General features: G+C 55.9%; 7 protein-coding genes across 7 annotated transcripts; 2 read left to right on the top strand and 5 right to left on the bottom strand.

The window, feature by feature from the left end:
- Positions 1-1,205: 1,205 nt before the first annotated feature.
- On the bottom strand, positions 1,206-5,935 carry LTHEOB_8322 (Alpha-factor-transporting ATPase; the record flags this gene model as incomplete). The annotated part of the gene is made up of 3 exons (XM_035517787.1): positions 1,206-4,628; positions 4,687-5,347; positions 5,403-5,935. 3 exons carry the CDS (start codon positions 5,933-5,935, stop codon positions 1,206-1,208), a joined length of 4,617 nt encoding a protein of 1,538 aa, XP_035370442.1.
- Positions 5,936-6,440: 505 nt separating this feature from the next.
- On the bottom strand, positions 6,441-7,243 carry LTHEOB_8321 (uncharacterized protein; the record flags this gene model as incomplete). Its single annotated transcript, XM_035517786.1, has 4 exons — positions 6,441-6,568; positions 6,638-6,922; positions 7,088-7,112; positions 7,181-7,243. The coding sequence occupies 4 exons, from the start codon at positions 7,241-7,243 to the stop codon at positions 6,441-6,443; spliced, it is 501 nt and encodes a 166-aa protein (XP_035370441.1).
- A 1,227-nt stretch (positions 7,244-8,470) lies between these two features.
- Positions 8,471-10,690, bottom strand: LTHEOB_8320 (ENTH/VHS domain-containing protein; the record flags this gene model as incomplete). The annotated part of the gene is made up of 4 exons (XM_035517785.1): positions 8,471-9,663; positions 9,714-10,016; positions 10,085-10,325; positions 10,670-10,690. The coding sequence occupies 4 exons, from the start codon at positions 10,688-10,690 to the stop codon at positions 8,471-8,473; spliced, it is 1,758 nt and encodes a 585-aa protein (XP_035370440.1).
- A 66-nt stretch (positions 10,691-10,756) lies between these two features.
- Positions 10,757-11,403, top strand: LTHEOB_8319 (Nuclear movement protein; the record flags this gene model as incomplete). The annotated part of the gene is made up of 2 exons (XM_035517783.1): positions 10,757-10,987; positions 11,056-11,403. 2 exons carry the CDS (start codon positions 10,757-10,759, stop codon positions 11,401-11,403), a joined length of 579 nt encoding a protein of 192 aa, XP_035370439.1.
- A 249-nt stretch (positions 11,404-11,652) lies between these two features.
- On the bottom strand, positions 11,653-13,665 carry LTHEOB_8318 (Aspartyl/Asparaginyl-tRNA synthetase class IIb; the record flags this gene model as incomplete). The annotated part of the gene is made up of 4 exons (XM_035517782.1): positions 11,653-12,579; positions 12,628-12,810; positions 12,857-13,572; positions 13,626-13,665. 4 exons carry the CDS (start codon positions 13,663-13,665, stop codon positions 11,653-11,655), a joined length of 1,866 nt encoding a protein of 621 aa, XP_035370438.1.
- Positions 13,666-15,630: 1,965 nt separating this feature from the next.
- Positions 15,631-16,512, top strand: LTHEOB_8317 (Exo-beta-protein; the record flags this gene model as incomplete). The annotated part of the gene is made up of 1 exon (XM_035517781.1): positions 15,631-16,512. One exon carries the CDS (start codon positions 15,631-15,633, stop codon positions 16,510-16,512), a length of 882 nt encoding a protein of 293 aa, XP_035370437.1.
- Positions 16,513-16,958: 446 nt separating this feature from the next.
- LTHEOB_8316 (Oligosaccharyltransferase subunit ribophorin ii) lies at positions 16,959-17,942 on the bottom strand (the record flags this gene model as incomplete). Its single annotated transcript, XM_035517780.1, has 3 exons — positions 16,959-17,486; positions 17,546-17,744; positions 17,806-17,942. 3 exons carry the CDS (start codon positions 17,940-17,942, stop codon positions 16,959-16,961), a joined length of 864 nt encoding a protein of 287 aa, XP_035370436.1.
- Between the last annotated feature and the right edge of the window lie 228 nt (positions 17,943-18,170).

The following is an 18,170-nucleotide window of genomic DNA, read 5'->3' as shown; positions in this document are numbered from 1 at the left end:
CATATTGCCCCCTCTTCCTCAAATGGAATGATGCTCCTATTAGAACTAAGTTTAAGTGAAATTGTGCTTGTATTACTTACCTTTCCACATGGTCGACAGGCTAAGTCCAATACCGCGCGCATTATGCTGCGAACTGAAATTCTTTGATGATATAGTAAATGATTATTCATGGATTATGGAAGATGTATGAGATAGGTCATAATGAATTCTACGATGGCTTGATGCGCTGTGATCCAGTTGATTGATGCGGTGAATTATCCCTTATCCTCGAAAGATGTGAGGCATTCTTCAACTGAGAAGTGAGCGAGGTGAATCCCGACTATGCCGTTAGTCAAAGTGACTAATCTGGAGCAGTAATTTAGGATCTTTTCAGGTAGCAGTAGGCGATTATTCTTGTTGAATGACCGCATGTGTCCTGGTGTGACCGCGAGAATATCTACAGCTTCCGATAGATACATGGGCCGTTTCGAATATCACCAAAAGCTGCAGGACCCTTCTTGAGTCTTGACGACATGTGTCGAGAAAAGAATCGATTATCCTCTTGTAGGTCTCATTAAGCGTTGTTGGAAGTGAATTGAGGCCTTTTAGACGCCATCCTCTATGTATTGCACTTATAGAGCAGCAAGCTAGCACGCCACCCATCTGAACCTGTCTTTGTAAGTCTTCTGGATGGGCGTTCGGGGGATTCGGGCGTTCGGTCTTGCATTCCATTTGCTTCGGTCTTTATGGTCTCAGAAATCTGAATAAGAATTTACTTCCGGCCTTCCGTTTCTCATCCAGTTCTTGGAAAGTCTACAGTCTCGTATCTCGTCTGGATGAAAAACATAAGCCGAAATATCTTTGTTGTAGCCACTTGCAAAGGTGGGGAAAACAATATTAATGTTCACTTCTCCTACACGGCGAATCATCATATTAAGATCTGCTAACTAGGGAGGAGAGTATCCTTAGTAGCTAGTGTACCATGAGCCTGTGATTTGTATAGCTTTATTGATCTTCGGTTGGATTGTCCGGGACAACTGTAGGTGAGTGTAACATTTCATAGTAGCAATTTCACCCTAGACGCAAGGCCGAGGAATAGAAGTGGACACACTAATATATGCAAATCGATCTCCATAATTAGCGACTATTACTCTGCGATTAGAAATAGTGTTACCAGAAATGTGTCCTGAGAATTCCCTACCCGCCCACCTAACGTCGAATAAACACTACCAGAGCCCACTCCTCCGATTCCTCGCAACACCCGAGAACCTCCACTCGGAAATCCGCCTGCTCTCCCTCCTCTCCCTCCTCTGCTTCCTCTTCTCAAGCCTCTCCACCTCCTCCGCCGACGGCCTCTCCTCCTCCCCTTCCAACCCACCCCTCAGCAACCGCGCAAACTCCCCACCCTTCCTCTTGCTCAACTCCGCATACGTCCCCTCCTCGACCAACCGGCCCTGATCCAGCATGATGACCTGATCCGCAATCTCCATCATCTCCCTCGCATGCGTGATAATCACCACCGTCATGCCCACACCAATCTTACTCCCCCCACTCCCACTCCCACTCCTTCCCTCCTGCTCCACCGCGATATCCCTTCTATTCCCCCTCACAAGCCCCCTAATCGTCTCCCTCACCACCCGCGCATTCTCAACATCCAACGCGCTCGTCGCCTCATCCAGCACCAACACGTCCGGCCGCCTTGCCAGCGCGCGCGCGATAGCCACGCGCTGCGCCTGCCCGCCGCTCAGCCCGATGCCGCCATCACCGATAACCGTGTCGTAGCCATTCGGCAGCGTCATGACGAACTCGTCGATGCCGGCCGACACGGCCGCCTGGCGCACGTTCTGCCAGCTCGTTCCCGGATCGTCGGCGCGCAGGCCGTAGACGATGTTGTCGCGGACGGACGCCGGGAAGATGGTCGGCGTCTGGCTGACGACGGCGACGAGGGCGCGGAGCGTCGGCGTGTGCAGGTGGCGGATGTCCCTGCCGGATAGGGTAAGTGTGGCAGCGCGGCCGTCCGGAGGGGGGTAGAGTTTGAGGAGGAGGGCGGCGATGGTCGACTTGCCGGAGCCGGAGAGGCCGACGATGGCGGCGCAGGTGCCGGCGCGGATGGTGCAGGATAGGTCGCGGAGGACGGGGTGGGTGGGCCGCGAGGGGTAGGCGAAGTCGAGGTGGTGCAGGGTGATGTCGCCGATGGTGGGGATGCGCGTGGTGCCGGTGCTCTCGTGCGAAGTGGTGTCGAGGGTGGCTAGGCGGAGGAGGCGTGTGGCGGTGTCGCGCGTCGAGCCCATCTGCGGGATCATGGCGACGATGGAGTTGACGTTGGTCATGCTCATGGTCAGCTCGGTGAAGACCTGCAGCACGGCGGGCGTGCTGAAGGAGCCGTCGGCCACCAGCACCGCGCCGTAGTAGAAGAGCAGCGCCGTCGCGAAGAAGACGATGCTGTCCGTCAGCCCGTAGAAGAGGCCGCACGCCGCAGCGCGCTTGCAGCCGCGCGAGAAGATGGCGCGCGTGGCCGCCAGGTACTGCCGGCGCAGCGGGCCCTCGAGCGTCAGCCCGCGCACCGTCTTGATGTTGACGACCGTCTGGCCGAGCACGCTCGTCGCCACGTCGTCGGCCTCGTTGAGCAGGTGCTCCTGCCGGCTGCTGACGCGGTTGAAGGTGACGGTGATGGCGTAGAAGACGGGCGCCACGGCTAGCCCCACCAGTGACAGCTTCCACGCCGACGCCAGCGACCACACGATGGCTGTGCCCATCATGAGCACTGAGACTGAGACTGCTCCTAGGAATCGCCCTACCAGGTTGCGCATCTCTTCGCCGCAGTAGTCGAGTGCCTCGCAGAGGCTTTCGACGCCGTTGCCCGGCTCGTCGAAGAAGGAGCGCGGTTGCGCTAGGATGGCCTGGATCGAGCTCTCGCGCACCGCGTGCACCCACATCTGTGCCGTGTACTCCAGCATGAAGTGCGAGAGGTAGTTGGCTGTTGCGTCGACGATTGAGATGCCTAGGATGGCGAGTGAGTAGACGAGGGCCTTGCGGGAGCGGTCCGGCCCTGGAAGGTAGAAGGTTGCGAGCAGCTTGTTGAATATATAGGCGAAAACCGGTGTCGCGACCGCATGCGTCACACAGGCGCCGCCGCCGATGAAGAGGAGGACCCGTTGTGGCCAGGTGAGGCGTGGCCAGACGGTTGACAGGATCTGCTTGTACGTGAGTAGATTGGCGTCCTGTTCTTTCCGTTTCTGCCTTCCGCCGACGAGAGGGAGGCGAGAGGCTATGCGATGTAAAGGGGATTTGGGTGTTGCTGCTGCTGCGCTTTCATGCTGGTCTTCGGTAGGAACGAGGCCAGGTGTGCCGGCGATGGCGTTGATCATCGTTATCCTGCGCCGACGTTGCTCCTGAAGGGGGGTCGCCTCCAAGCGGGACATCCGTCTACTTTGGCGTTTGTTATCAGCGCCGTCCATGACCCCGAAACCTATCTCGTAGTCCCGCTTCGTCATGGACATAGGGCGGGTCTCTGAGATCCCGTGGTCAAAGCCGTAGAAGCCGGAGCGCCTCTTGCCTTCCAGAACGTCGAAGTAAGGGGACTGTTCAGGTAAGGGTTCATCTTTGGGTTCGGGAGACGAGAACGCCGCAGAGGGTGGGAGGACACGCCAAAAGTTGGCGCCCATGGCTGGAGGGAGGATCATCGAGTTTCGGTTTCCAGGCTCGACACGCTGCTCGACAAACACGCTGGGCACGAAGCGAGGCGCAACGAAGTCGTCGGCATCGAGGTAGTTTTGCAGCGGGTCCTGGTTGCTCTCTTCATCGTCGGAAGATTCCTCCGAGTACCTTGAGCTGGTTCTCTGCATGCTGTGGGGTCTGGGCCGACCTTGACCATCGGGGCTACTCGAACCAGAGAAAGTGTCTCCCTTCTCCTCATCCTCGTCTTCCTCCTCTTCTTCCTTGATGGTGATGAACTTTTGGAACGGCGAGCTCTTGGCCTTCTCCATCGATTTCCTGTATCCGTCCTGCACCACTTTGCCTTTCTCAAGAATGTAGACGTAGTCATCCTGCTGGATCTGCGAGATGTCGTGCGTGATGATGATGGTCGTCCGTCCTTTCCGCCAGAATCTAATCGCCTCCATGATAAGGGTGCGATTGATATAGTCAAGTGCGCTGGTTGACTCGTCCAATATCAGCACCGGTGTATCCCTCAAGCGTGCCCTCGCCAGCGCCATCCGCTGCCGCTGACCACCGCTCATCGATGTCCCGCTCGCTCCCACTTCAGTATCCCACGTGTTCGGCATGTTGCTCACCGTCTCCTTGAGCAGTGCGAATTCCGCCGCCTCCTTCACCTCATCCAGCGTCACGCGATCAAAATCGGGCCGCCCGTAAGTGATGTTGCGGAAAATGGTGCCGTTGAAGAGTACGCTATTCTGCTCCACCAGCGTGATGTTGCGCCGCAGCCAGTCGATGTCTAGCGCCTCGAGCGGGTTGCCATCGAGCGTGATGCTGCCCGATTTGGTGGGGTAGAAGCGGCAGAGAGCTTGTCCGATGGTCGACTTGCCGGAACCAGACTTGCCTATGACAAACGTGGTTTCGCCCGCGGCAAAGAAGAGGGAGGCGTTGTTGAGGGCGAGTTCATTGGGACGAATTGGGTAGGAGAAGCAGACCTGAGAGACAGCAATAAGCGGCGAAACCATACGAGAGAGGGGTGGGATGGGAACTCACGTTCTTCAACTCGAAGTCTCCAGCACAGTGATCAGGTTTCAGCCCGTCCTCGGGCCTTGTTTCCTCCTGGCCCTTCGACCCGTGGACCATGACCGCTCTTAGCTTCGCGCCTGCAGCCCTGCCCTTTTCCATGACCAAAAACTGTGGCATGACTGACATGAAAGCTTGACAAGCCATGAGTGCGGCCCAAAATGTAGTCAGTACCTTTCCAGGTGTTTGGCCTTTGTCAAGCAGCGTGCTACCGTACCAAAAGCCCTGAATGAACATGGAAAAGCTGACGAATGACATGACACCCATCTGTATCGAGTTGAGGTTGGCCTGGCGAATGTAGAAGGTTGCCGCCTGTCGTACGAGACGGGTATACTTCCACGCCTCGTGATCCTGTCCGTTGAAACTCTTGACCGTCTCAATGGATCTGATAGCGCCTATGGCATACTTGAGCGCTTCCTGTAGACTCTCTATCTGATAGCCGATGTTCTTCTGGAGACGGATGGAGAGAAATATGACGGTAATGATGGAGACGGGGACGATGCAAAGGATCACGAGCGTGATGCGCCAGGAGTAGTAAAAGGCCATACCGAGACACAAGAATGCCGTGGCCAGGTGCTCGATGATGGTACCCATTGGCTGGGACAGGGACAACTGAAGCTCTCGCGTTTGCCTGCAAGTAGCTGTGTCAGCGGAGAAGTATGTTTGGTGTATATTTGGAGGCTTACGTCTGGAGTCGTGGGACCATTGCTGCAACACCGTTCTTCCTTTGATCATACCAGGTCATATTTCTCTTGAGCAGCGCCGCAAACACCCGCTCTCGAGCACTCCTGGCTTGTGTCTCTCCGAAGAGAATCCATGTCGTGAAGTAGAAGGTGTTCATCAGCCAGTTTCCTGCGGCAAGAGCGATAATGTAGACGCAGTACTTTGAGACCTCGCTCCTGAGCTTTTCTCCTGTCATTGTCCCGGCTCCCTGCTTAGCGAATGCATCGAACACCTTTCCAAGCAGATACGCATTTGCGGGCACTGCTAGACCGCAAATCACGGACAGTGAGAATGCGAGGGCGAACAGTGGGGCGTGCTTCCGAGTCATGAAGTTGAAGAGGTCTTTCCATTGCGTCTGTCGCAGCGCTTCGTCTTCTCCCGGGATGGCCACGTTTAGCTCTTGGTCGGGAAGACGGTCGATGTCGTTATTTCCTTCATACTTTTCCTGGGCCGTTCCTGGTGGGAGCGGTCCGCTAAGGTCAGCCGTTGCCGCCATCGTGTGTGGACGGGGATATTGGACGGTGTCGCCGGAAGATCACAACACACGATGTGCGCTTTATCGCGAAGGTAATCTTGAAGGATGGACTTAAAGCATGGAATAGGTAGCAGCAAACAGCAAAATACATTTCGCAAGCGGCCAAAGCCCAGGTGGTGAGCGAGGCCAAGGAACAATCGTAACGCCAAGATTGTTTGGCCTTTCAATGTAACAACAACAAAGACATCAAGAACAAAGGTAAGGATTGCCGAATTTTCTAGGCACCGAGTCTCCGGTGTCTACCTAAAGTTACGTCTCGTAGGGTATCCTGCGAGGATTTCACGGATCCAAGCACTCCAGAGACCACGCCACCACTTCACAGTATCGTGTACCCCGCTCACTCCATGATGCTTCCTTGTGCCTGGACTAACATACCTGAGTCCGGATAGGGCTACTGTATTGGAGAGGCGAAGTAGTGACTGCTCACAGCTGTACGGAAAAAAATGAGCACCATGCGGCGCATAGCTTACTCCTTCTTCGCCGCCGCCTCAGCCTCCTCCTTCACCTTCTCGGGGTTCGCCTTCTCGTAGATCCAGTCGTTCAGGCCGGCGCGGTTCCTCGTAATCTCGACGGCATAGAACTGCATCCTCACCGCTAGAAAGACACAGCAAACATCAGCAAACCGCACAACGCCTGCGAATCAACCCTCTCCTCCACACTCACCGAAGATGGTCTCCTTCTCGGAATACTCGGTGGCCGGGCTGGCGCGCAGCATGGTGCCGAAGTTGTAGTCGTCGATGCGCTTCTCGTAGGCCATGATGAAGTTGCGCCACTTCTCCTTGCCCGCCTTGCTCTTCATCTCGTCCTCATTGATCGTCGCCGCCGGGTCGAAGTCCGGGAACTCCTTCTTGAAGTGCTCGTAAATCTCGTCGTCGATCTTGGTCAGCCGCAGCTTGCTGCCGCGCATCCGCTCGAGGATCGACCAGTACGTCGTCATGTGCTGGACCACTGTATCATCACGCGCGCGCACGATTGCGCTTCTGTGCTTAGCATTGTGTCTTCTGATTGCTGCCTGTGAGGCGCGCGGCTGTGGTGTTGGGTTGGGGTTTTATAGGTGGCGCAGTGGTATAGGTGAGAGATGCTAGGTAAAGCAGAGGGAAGAGACGTGCGTACCCTTGACGGCGAACTGCTTCTCAATCTACATTTGCTTCAGTCAGTCAACCACCATCGCATGACGAAATCGAGTAGTTGCAGGCTACGACGTACATCCTCAAAGTTGTCGGCCTGCTCAGCATTGAGCTGCGCGCCAGGCGGTCCGATGGTAGACATCTTGAATATTTCCTTCCTGCAATATGTACGCTCGAGAAAAGAAGTGGTCGTGGTTGACTCGAAACAAGGTTGCGAATATGCGAAAGCTCAAAACTTGGGCAGAGCGCGACGACGGGCGAATATTCTTGGGCCGCGCACACCCCGCCTTCGTCATATTTCCACGCCCTCGACCAGTCTCTGATTAATCTAATCTTATCAGCAGCACAAGCCAGTTTGTTTCGTTTGCATCGCTATTGACCCTTACTCCGGCCCCCGGCACCACCCCCCTCCGCTGCAGCCGGACGAAAGACAAAAGGGAGAAGGTGGGAGCTCGCAGATCGCTAAAAGTAATTTGGGGAGCATTGTTCGAAGCTCGCATTGATGGTCTATCCGTTCCAGTAATGTTTTCCCAAACGCACACGCCATCCTCTCCAGACCGCTAAACGATTGCCGCCGTGCTGATGACGATGTCGCTGCTGGTTCCGCCTTGTTCGATGCGTGACGCAGCGAAGGCGCGTACAACGTACAGCAAAGCCATGCAGCCCTAGCCCAACCACGGAAACGACGCGTACGCAACAACGCTCTCTCGACCTGCAATCTAAAACACGCAACACCCGCACCATCCGACTCAGCCCTAGTGTGACACGACCGACAGCGCTGCACCAGCGATGCCGCTCGTATTCCATGATCCGCTTATTTCAGGCCGTCAGAAGTGTAATACAGCGCACTTATTCCCCCTTCCCCGTCCCCTCTGGCTATGCCTGGTAAAAGCTGGTCCACCACAGTCTTGCAATCTCTCGCTCAACAGACATTGTTGAAAAAAGAAAAGGAAAACAAAAGGAAAAGCAGAAAGAACGACCGCAAGCTGAAATGAAAATATTCCGACAAGGAAGAGTATATCGACACTAAGAAGAAGATTAAGTGTTGCAGGTGATAAGCTTTATTACGGCTTAACCCAGTTGAAGGAGGAAAAAAAGAGAACATTTACGGATGAGGACTACATCAAACACGATGTCGTTTCCGGGAAAAAGAAGCCTTTCTTTTGTCCATGTCAGCTCCTCGGCCCCGCTTCAAGGCCCGCAAAACCGTGAAACCAAAACAATACTTCGTGGTTCTCTCCGTGTGATATAGTAATGAAGTATTGACGATGCAAAACCCCTCAAAAAACGCCACCGCTCAATAACCCCGTCCCTCCCGAACAAGAAAAATGTGGAAATGACCCGCACATGCATTTTTTTTTCTGTTCCTTCAAGATGACCATCCCGTCTGCTGCGGCTGCTGCCCGGTAGGCTGACCAGGTCGCGGGAAGACGGAAATCGTCTCCAATTGTTCCAAGCCGCCCATCGTGCCTTGGTTGCTTTGCCAACCCTGTCCCGTTTGCTGGTTGACAAACGCGCTCTGGCGGAAAGGATTCGTGCTGCCAGTGGCTGTGGGCATGAGCATTGACTGCGAGGCGCCAGCGTGCGCCGTCTGCGGTCGTGCGAATGGATTGGTGCCAGTTGGCGCGGGTTGCAGTGGTGCGGGGCTGTGGCTGGTCCGCGGCGGCTGGGAGAAGTCCATGGATTGCGAGGACTGGATTGCAGGTAGAGAAGGTGCAAAACCACCAGTACTCTGCGGTGAGTTCTTTGCAAAAGGATTCGTGGACGCCCTGTTCGGGCTGTTGGCGCTGAACGGATTTCCTCCGGTCGGCTGTGATTGCATGAGCATTGAGGCGCGGAAGGGATTGGTGGTTTGCGGTTGCAATCCCTGTGATGCAGGTCCAGTAAACGACGGCTGCAAGAAGGGTGCGCTCTGCGGTATCGGTGGCACTGGTGGCACCGCTGGTGGCTGCTGCCCGTACTGCTGCGGCCCATAACCCCCGAATCCTGCGCCAGTGAAATTCGGCTGCAATTGCTGGGGCGGCGGAGGCTGCTGTTGTCCGAACGGGTTGCTTTGGAAGTTCGGATCGAATCCTGTCTGCTGCGGCATCATTCCGGTCTGCTGCGGGAATTGGATCTGTGGCGGCTGGAAACCCTGGGGCTGCTGGGCCATAGGCTGCTGGTTCTGCTCAATGGATTCGAAGAAGTCAATCAAGTCTGGCGCCGGGCCCTTGCTTTCAAGCTGCGCTGGCTTCGACTCCGGGAAGCCGGTGTCGGCCCTTGCAGTTTCCTTCTTGTCCAGCAGTTTGCTGGAGCCATTGGTCTTCGAATTCTTCTTCGCATCCTGCTGCGCAAGGTACTGCCGGCGATTAATTTCAAAATCCTTGTCATTGAGGTACTCCTCGAGAGAGTTGCCTAAGCTGGTGGGGGCGTGTTTGATCTTGGGGATCTCAAGGCGGGTGGAATGCTCGTGTAGCCTTGCAATGGACAGATACTGCACCACCGCATCGGTCTGCCTGCAAAATATCCTGTAGATCTTCAATGCGCGCTCGGCGTCGGTATGCGACATCTCAAAGTAGTGCTCTGCGACCGGTCAGCCGGGCCTAGCTCCAGGGGGCCAAGGGTATACGGACCGAGCACGTTGATGGTGCCCTCGTTCATGACGTGAAAGAGGGCAAGAAGGTCCATTGTCAGCAGCCGGAAGGCTGTCAGGGTGATTTCGTTTTCGGGCTCTTGCGACAGCAAGTCGCACTGCAGCAGGGCGTGGATCTGGTCCTGGACTTGCTCCGTCTCGCGCAACAGGCCCTTGTCAACCGACAGGCGCTTGAGCCGGCCCTCGCCGTTGCGCACATAGTCTATCCTTGTGGCGCCGAAGCTCTTCGCGCGCACAACAATGTACTCGGTGTAGGTGCGGATGTTGTGGCCCTGGGTCTGCACTGCGCGGCGGGTTAGCACTACCTGCGCCGCACCAGGTGGCCGGATGCAGTGGAGAGCGGGCGCATACCCTCAGTGAAGTTGTTAATCGCCAGGCGGCGAGCGGGCGACTGGGCGAGGAACTTGAGGGTTACGTCCGGCTCGCCCTCGCGGATCATCAGGTGTATGATAATGAGCGCCTTGAAGACGATGGTCCAGGTGGAGTCGCGCAGGCGGTTCTGGATGGCGCGAAAGACCTCGGCGACACCGGCCTCGCCGGCGTGGGTAGCGACCAAGATGTGCTCGACATATTTGCTCTTAGGGGGAGCGAGCTGTGGGCGGTGGTGCGGTCAGCGGCTGCTCGTTGGGCTGCTCGCGGGACATGGGCGCGCGCGGCGCAAGGAGCAGGAGCGGGCGGCTTGCCTTGATCTTGGTGGCTCCCTTCACGGACTTCTCAAAGGAGCTCGACATTTCCCGCTCGTCGCATGCCGCAGCGTCGGATGGGAGAGGGGGTTACGGAGGGCCTGTAGGCGGCAGTCGGGCGGGGAGGCCTAGGATAGGGTGTTGGGTGCGGCAGTGGTAAACATAGATTTGGGCAGACGGGAGGTCGGCGGCGGCACGGCGCAGCGTCATCAAGCGGCCTGGCGGGCGCGGGCTCCGGCCATTTGGGGCGCACCCTTGCGCGCGCGGTCTTCATATCGCTCTGTTAGCTCCTTTGCATGCTGCACGACCCAACCAGCCCACCACGCAAACGCCCCCAGCAATGTCGCGCCCCAGCTCGCCCACACCTTCTGAGCGCGAGAAGAAGGACCGCGAGGCCCGCGCCAAAGAGGCCGCCGAGCAGGCCACGCTTCCTTACAAGTGGGAGCAAACCATCCAGGATGTCGACATCACCACGACCATCCCCGCCAACATGAAAGCTCGCGACCTTGACGTCGTGATCACGAAGACCAAGCTCAAGGTTGCCATCAAGGGTCAAGAGCCCATCATCGACGTAAGGAGCTCTCGCTTACCCCGCCCCTTCGCGCCCTCCCCGCTGACGTCGGCGCTCGCGAAATTTAGGGCGACCTGTCGAAGCCGATCCACGCCGACGAGAGCACCTGGACGCTGGAGACGGTCCCGGGTGGCAAGGAGATCGCCATTCACCTGGACAAGGTTAATAAGATGGAGTGGTGGGAGCACGTCGTGACGACTGCGCCCAAGATCGACACGGCCAAAATTACCCCCGAGAGCAGCAAGCTCAGCGACCTGGACGGCGAAACGCGCGCCATGGTTGAGAAGATGATGTGGGACCAGCGCCAGAAGGAGATGGGCAAGCCGACCAGCGATGAGCAGAAGAAGGAGGAAATCCTGGCCAAGTTCAAGGCCCAACACCCGGAGATGGACTTCTCCAATGCGAAGATCAATTAAGCGGCCCGCGCGCAGAAGCGGACATGATGTCACGATAGTCAGTTACGGCATAGCGAGGTACAAAAAAACAATCCACAGGAAGTATTTAGGAGTTGGGTGTATTTGAGGTTACGCAGGGAGATGAATCTGGTGGTTGGCCATCTAGAATCTTCGGCGGTGATCCTGCTACGGGAGCAAAAAAAATACAGTAATCTACAGCAAAATATATTACAGGATATCGAAAGCGAGGCGACGAAGCCCTCACTTTATTCAGTTCTTGAGCATCAAATGGTATGTTTCCAGCTGTTCCTTCGTCACAGCATTCGGGGCCTTCACGAGTAGATCCTCTCCCTTGCCACTCTTGGGGAAAGCAATGACGTCCCTGACCGACTCTTTCCCGAGCATTACAGCGATGAGCCTGTCGAAACCCAGCGCTATGCCAGCGTGCGGCGGACATCCTGCTCGAAGAACGTCGAGTAGGTGCCTGAAGTCCTGCAGACGTTCCTCTTTCATCTTCAATACATCACGCATGATGAACTCCTGGACCCGGGCATCGTGAATACGTCTGCTGCCACCGCCGAGCTCCACGCCATTGACGACGATGTCGTAGTGCTCTGCGCGAACGCTAGCGGGATCGGTAGAAAGCAGACTCACGTCCTCTGCAGTCTTGGGGGCTGTGAAAGGATGGTGGGTTGCTGATAGTCCAGCTGCGCCGCCCTGTCCGGGCTCTGTATCGCTGCTGGGCGAGAATAGAGGGAAGTCGACGATCCAGAGGAACTCAAAGCCTTGTGGTGCAGGAACGAGGCCTTTAGCAACCGCCGCTTTGTGCAATGCCAAACGCAAGTTTCCAATTGGCGTCGAGCCTCCTGAAAAGGGCTCGTTCTTGCGGGCCTGGATGATTATGAGATCTCCATCTTCAAGTTGGTACATATCATCGAGACGCTCTGCCGCTTCAAAGCCGAACGGCTGCAGACCTTGCAATGGCTTTCGCGTGTCGAAGATGAAGATGCCAGGCTGTCCGTCAGGGTTGTTGATGAACGGTGCCGCATCTGGAGAATCCATAAATTCGTTGACGAATTTGCGCGTCTCCGAAGGGTCATCTGAGATGCGGAATCTCATAACATCGACAGCAGGGTCGGTGAGAGGGCCAATTTTGCTGATCAGGTCCACAGGAAGCAGGTAATTGATTTGCGAAATCTACAATGGTGAGCATGTGGAGGAGAAAAGAACTGGGGAACTTCGAACCTCCATTCCAAGGCGAATGTCAGGCTTGTCAGAGCCATACTTCGCCATAGCATCGTTATAAGACATTCGCGGGAACTCAGACGGCAACTTCACATCAAGTAGCTCACCCCACAGCCTCCTCACGAGGTCCTCGATACACTTCTGGACGTCCTCGCCAGCTGCAAAGGACATTTCGAGATCAAGCTGTCAACTGTCAGCAGAGACTTGAGGCAATGTAAAATTAACTGACCTGGGTGAATTCTGGCTGTCTGTCTGCCCTAAGGTCCTCATCTCGGAAGCAACGAGCGATCTGGAAGTACTTTGGAATACCACTGGCCATCAGAATCTGCTTGTACTGCTGCGGGCTCTGAGGAAGTGCGTATGCCAAGCCTTTGGTCCGTGTAGGTACCAAGAACTCTCTTGCACCCTCGGGCGTAGATTTGAACAGCAATGGAGTCTCGATTTCCAAGAACTGATGCTTGTTACTCAGTTCATCTCTGCAAATGTTGGCGGCCTTGGACCTGAATGCTAGGGCGTCACGAATGCCTTTATCTTGGCGGAGCTGCAAATGGCGTTGCTCAGGCGGGATATTCGTGTCTTCTTGGAAGGTGATTTCCTTGGGAAACTCGTTGAGCACACACAGAGCCTTCAGCTCAACCTCCACGTTGGTGATTTTTTGGATTTCGCCACCATCGCTCTTCGTGGGCTTACGTTCTTTCAAAATACCAGTGATAGCGACAGGGTCTTGTGCGCCCAGAGCCTTCAAGCGGGTGTGTAGCTCCTCGGACGAACGTGGAGTGCTAATGACTTGGACACTGTGGCTGAGATCTTTGCTTATCAAAGGGACAAAAGAGAGCTTTTTCGAAAGGTCGGCGCGAGGCCCGAGATAGCCGTGCAGAGTGACTGTCTCCCCAATTGAAGCATTCGCAAGCTCCTTGATCTCATGAGTGGCTGCGGGAAAATGGACTAAAGGGAAAAATCAGACAAAACAATCTTGAAGGAAATGAATTGACGTTCACCTACAGGACTGCTTGTAGTTTTCAAGAAAAGAGAGATCATTACGGAGTGCTGCACTCGAAGAGAAACCGCGAATTGGCGATGCTCTCTGGCCTGCTTGGCGTTGAGTAGCTGAAGTGCATAGTCTTGACGCTCTCACGACGCCTCGAGATGCGGCAAATCTGGCTGTCACGGCTGAGCTTTTCAACGCAGCAATGCTGCTCGTAGCAGGCCTTCTGCTGGAAGAGAGCAACATGACCCACTTCCTGAATGCAAGCAATGGCTTAAGTTGGTGGTGCGATGGAGTTGGCGCTGCGCGTTCTTCGGATGCTTTTCTGGCGCGCTGACCCCGATCGGTGCTAGCGCCATTCATGAGTCAGCCGAGGACCTCAAAATTTCCCGCGGCCTCGCGCTCCTCTTTCTTTCTTTGTATCCTTCCAGTTTACAAAAAGTGAGCCCTCCTGCTTCCACCCGCCCGCGCCGCGCGCAGAATGCTGACTTGTATCGCGCAGATGATGAAAGCCTAGCGTGTACCCGATGAGCTGACTTCTCTCTCGCTTTCGAGCTCTCCCTTCACCGGGCTTAAGTGGTTCGATTGTGGGATTGGAGGCAGCATGATATCGGCGTTCGGCACACCCACCTTGTTACCATAACGGACGCTAAAAGGCATCTCTGAACCAAGTTCTGGAAGGATATCCCTTGGATCGCTGCGGTCGCACCGGTCCGAGGTCGAGACCCATGAGGAGGAGGATTATGTACATACCAGCAATGAAGAGTTTTTGGACGAAAATTGGTTCTCCTTCGCCGACCATGAAGTATTTCACCATTCGCTAGTCGACCCTATGAAAGCCTTGTCGTTCTCCATACAACGGCTTTCCATCGCGCTAGCGAAGATGAATTTACAAGTCGGCATCGTCAACAGGCCCACCTCTTCGTCATAGAGTCTGGACCGTAACAACGGTGTCACATGTCTGAGTATGACTTCATTTCAATCACTTTAAGGTTCCTGCCGCAGATTGTCTAACTGGCGCACCGAGTGCAGCTTATTAGTGCAACATATGGTAACATTGAGGGACACACGTGAATCATAACGACTTGCGCTCCATAGAGTAAGACATTCTGGTCATCCTCCCACTTCATGCCAGTCTACGTGAAAGCCTCGAAGAGACAAAGTTCTACCAATGTCCCACCAAACCTAGACTGGTTAGTGGTCTTTGTAGTTGAGCATTGAGTCCAGCACTCTTAACCTCACTCCTTCCTATATCCTCCCCCCCAGCCCAGGCACCGCGCAAACCAATTCTCGCGCCATCGATCCTTCACCGTATAATGTGGTGTATGCGGAAGTGGCGCATCTTCAACACCCTATTTCGAGGTCGCTTAGATTGAGGCTCAGCGCGTTGGCACGGACGTTCTGGGCTTGTGGACCCCAACACCAACCCGACGCCGCATTCCGAGAATGCCCACCTCTTTGTATCACAGCCTGTCCAAGAAGGCACATTCGAGATTCTGGTGGCAGAACTACGTACCCCGAGTGATGCTGGATGCTCTGGGCAGCGCCATTTCTCCTCTCATGGGAAGGTGACATCAGGTCTCGATTCAGGTCCTGCCACTGCATTTTCGAATTTTGCGAAATGGGGCGTCCGCTTGTGCCGCCAGCTGGTTATGTTATTGGGCATGGTTTACCGATGCAGTACCACCGTGTTGGTGAAGAAACTCCTGCAAATGTCGGCGGCGTAAAGTCTTGTTTTGAGGGAATAGACGACGGAGAACGTTGCACACAAATTTAGTCCTCCGTATCCTGCAAACGGCATTTCCCATGCCGTTTCCAACCCTCCGAGTTTCCTATAGAAAGGGGGGGCTGGCGCCTCTTCTAGATATAATTCTAGCGCTCATCGTTCTCCTTTCTCAAGTCTCGTTATCCACTGTCCTTTCTGGTCAGGCTTGCAATTGGACAAGCCTCCTACTGTCATTACTTGCTATCCTTGTCTCCTGCTGGTCATAGAAGACAACCCAAAGCATTCATTGACAATGGTGAACTCCCGTCTCTTTGCTCTGCTGGCTGTGCCAGCTGCCTTAGCACTCCCCGTCGCTCGTCCGGACGAGCATTCCCTCGCAAAATGCGATATCCACTTCGAGAAACCCGTTGTCACCAACCCCGAAGAACTCAAATCGTACCAACCCACCCAAAACGATGACGGCGGCAGCACCACCAACTCCTCCTCCTACTCCTTCGCAACCCCCCTCCCCCAAAGCCCCTCCAGCGGCAGCAGCACCGCCGGCACTTCAACCTACCAATGCTTCTCAAACGGCAACTACCCAGCTCCAAGCACCTGGCCCACCTTCGCCGCCCTCTGGTCCCTCCATGCCAGCGCCATCACAACCGCCAACAGCGCCGTGAGCGCCATCGACACCGGCAGCGGCAGCGTCTCCGGCGGCGGCAGCAGCAGCAGCAGCACGACGACGCAAATCCTGCACGACAAGATCCTCCTCGTCGCATCCGACACCAGCGTCGACGCGCGCCTCATCCTCGCCACCATCCTGCAAGAATCGGGCGGCAGGCTCGACGCGCCGTGCACGGGGACGGGCAACTGCGGGCTGATGCAGGGCCCGCCGGGCAGCGCGTCGTACGATGGCGGCAGCGGTGATGCCGCGGCGTCGATAGAGCAGATGATCAGGGATGGCGTGCAGGGCACGCCCGGGACGTGGCCGAGCGGCGGGCCCGGATTGGAGTATTGGCTGGACGTGTATGGTGGCGACGAGCCGTGGAAGGCGCTGCGGGCGTACAATACCGGGTCGGTGCCGGATGCGGGCGATTTGAGCGTCACGAATGGGGTGGGCACGGAGAGTTATGTGGTGGATGTGGCGAATAGGCTTGTGGGGTGGGATGGCGTGCAGAGGGGCAGTTGTTGATTTGGGATGGGTGGTGGCGGTGGTTGGGCGCAATGGTGGTTTTTTTTTTTTGCTTCTTTCTGTCCTTTCCTGGCATGGCGTCTTTGGCTCAGTTTCGGTGCTGTGGCCTGGAGCTGCGGCGTTTTGTAGCACATTCGTGTCCTGGCGGCTGGAGTCATGTGGTTTCATATGTGGAATGAAACCTCTTACATCGATGACAGTTCTGAAGACAAGTGAACCTCAAACAGATTTCCATTAGATTTCTTGGAGGTGAAGAGTTGAATACTTGCTGTTCGCAAGTTAGTAAGCCCATTCGCGGCTACTTCATAAACCATGGGAAATTCTTAAATATAACATCTATTCCGATTTTTTGCTCGCTATCCTTTTTTCAGACATCAACGCTCACAGCATCAGCGCTCTTCAAATGCAGCAATGACAAATCCCAAGCATTGAACCAAGCGTTCGGCTTATCTCTGGCCAGCAAGTCTCCGCTCCTGGACCTCAGACAGGGCACGGCTGCCACTGATGTAGGCCACAAGGCCAACGGCGGCGGCGGCCGGAAGAGTCTGGAAAAGATTCCAGGCGGTGTAGTAGAGAAAAAAGATGCCCTCAAGAGCGACGATGGAGCCGAAGAACAGACCGTGCGAGACCGGTGCGGCGCCAAAGGCCTTGGGAGCGTGGGAGATGTTGGCGCCCAGAACGGCCCAGGCGCCGAAGAGCACGGGGAGAGCGGCGACGACGGCGGCAGTGAAGACGAGGGTAATGACCTTAGGCGGGTTGGTCGGGTCGGGCTTGAAGATGTGGTGAATCTCGGCCTTCTTGCCGTAGCGCACCGGCGGTTCGGGAATCGCCAGCGGCGTGTTCGGGTCGCGCTGCACGTCGAGGTCGAAGACGGCGGACTTGTAGGGGGTAGAGGAGCCGAAGGAAGCGATAACGAGATAGGCCTTGACCGGGGAGGTGGTGGTGAGGAATTGGACCGGGAGATCCTTTTGCGTCTGGTGGGGAGGTGTTAACGTTCTGGTGAATGCATTGCAGGTTGGTGGATGGCGCGTACCAGCTCGACCTTGCCCTTGCCATTGTCCTTGACGCTCAGAGCGAACGAGTCCTCCAAGCCGGTGGTGGGCTCGGTAAGGGTCAGGAATGCCTGGTGCGGGCGCTGGGCCTTCTTGCCATCGAGGGTAGTGAGGACGAGCTTCAGCGTGTCCGACGGGCCCAACTCGACGGGCTTTTCGAGCGGAGACTTGGGACCGAACCTGTAGAAGGCTGAATTAGCATCCTGCATGGGCCAATGGCTGGAAATCAGGTGAGCTGTACTTCTCCTTCAGGCCGCTGCCGACGCCTGAGCCCTTGGAGGTGACGGTCAGCGTGGCCTCGTCGAAGCCCCAGGACGAGGCAGCGGAGACGGCGCTAGCTCCGACGAGCAGCAGCGATGACAGGAACGAGAAACGCATGGTCGGACTTCTGCGTGGGCGATGCTGGGCAGAGAGGAGCGTCGTGGTGTTGCTTCGCTGGAGCTTTGGCTTAATGCAACGTACTCGTAAGCTGCCTCGAGCACGGGCCACCATGCGTCAGCCCGCAGCCTCTCCGCCGACTCTCCTGCATCCATCCGCAATCACAATCAACTTAGACTTTGTGTTACTTCGGTCGAGGGCGCACAGAATCGAGCCAGCTTTCGCAAA

This window comes from Lasiodiplodia theobromae, assembly GCF_012971845.1.
Source record: "Lasiodiplodia theobromae strain AM2As chromosome Unknown scaffold_26, whole genome shotgun sequence".
NCBI lineage: Eukaryota > Fungi > Ascomycota > Dothideomycetes > Botryosphaeriales > Botryosphaeriaceae > Lasiodiplodia > Lasiodiplodia theobromae.
Note: the sequence above shows the minus strand (reverse complement) of the source record. Positions and strands in the feature narration are given on the sequence as shown.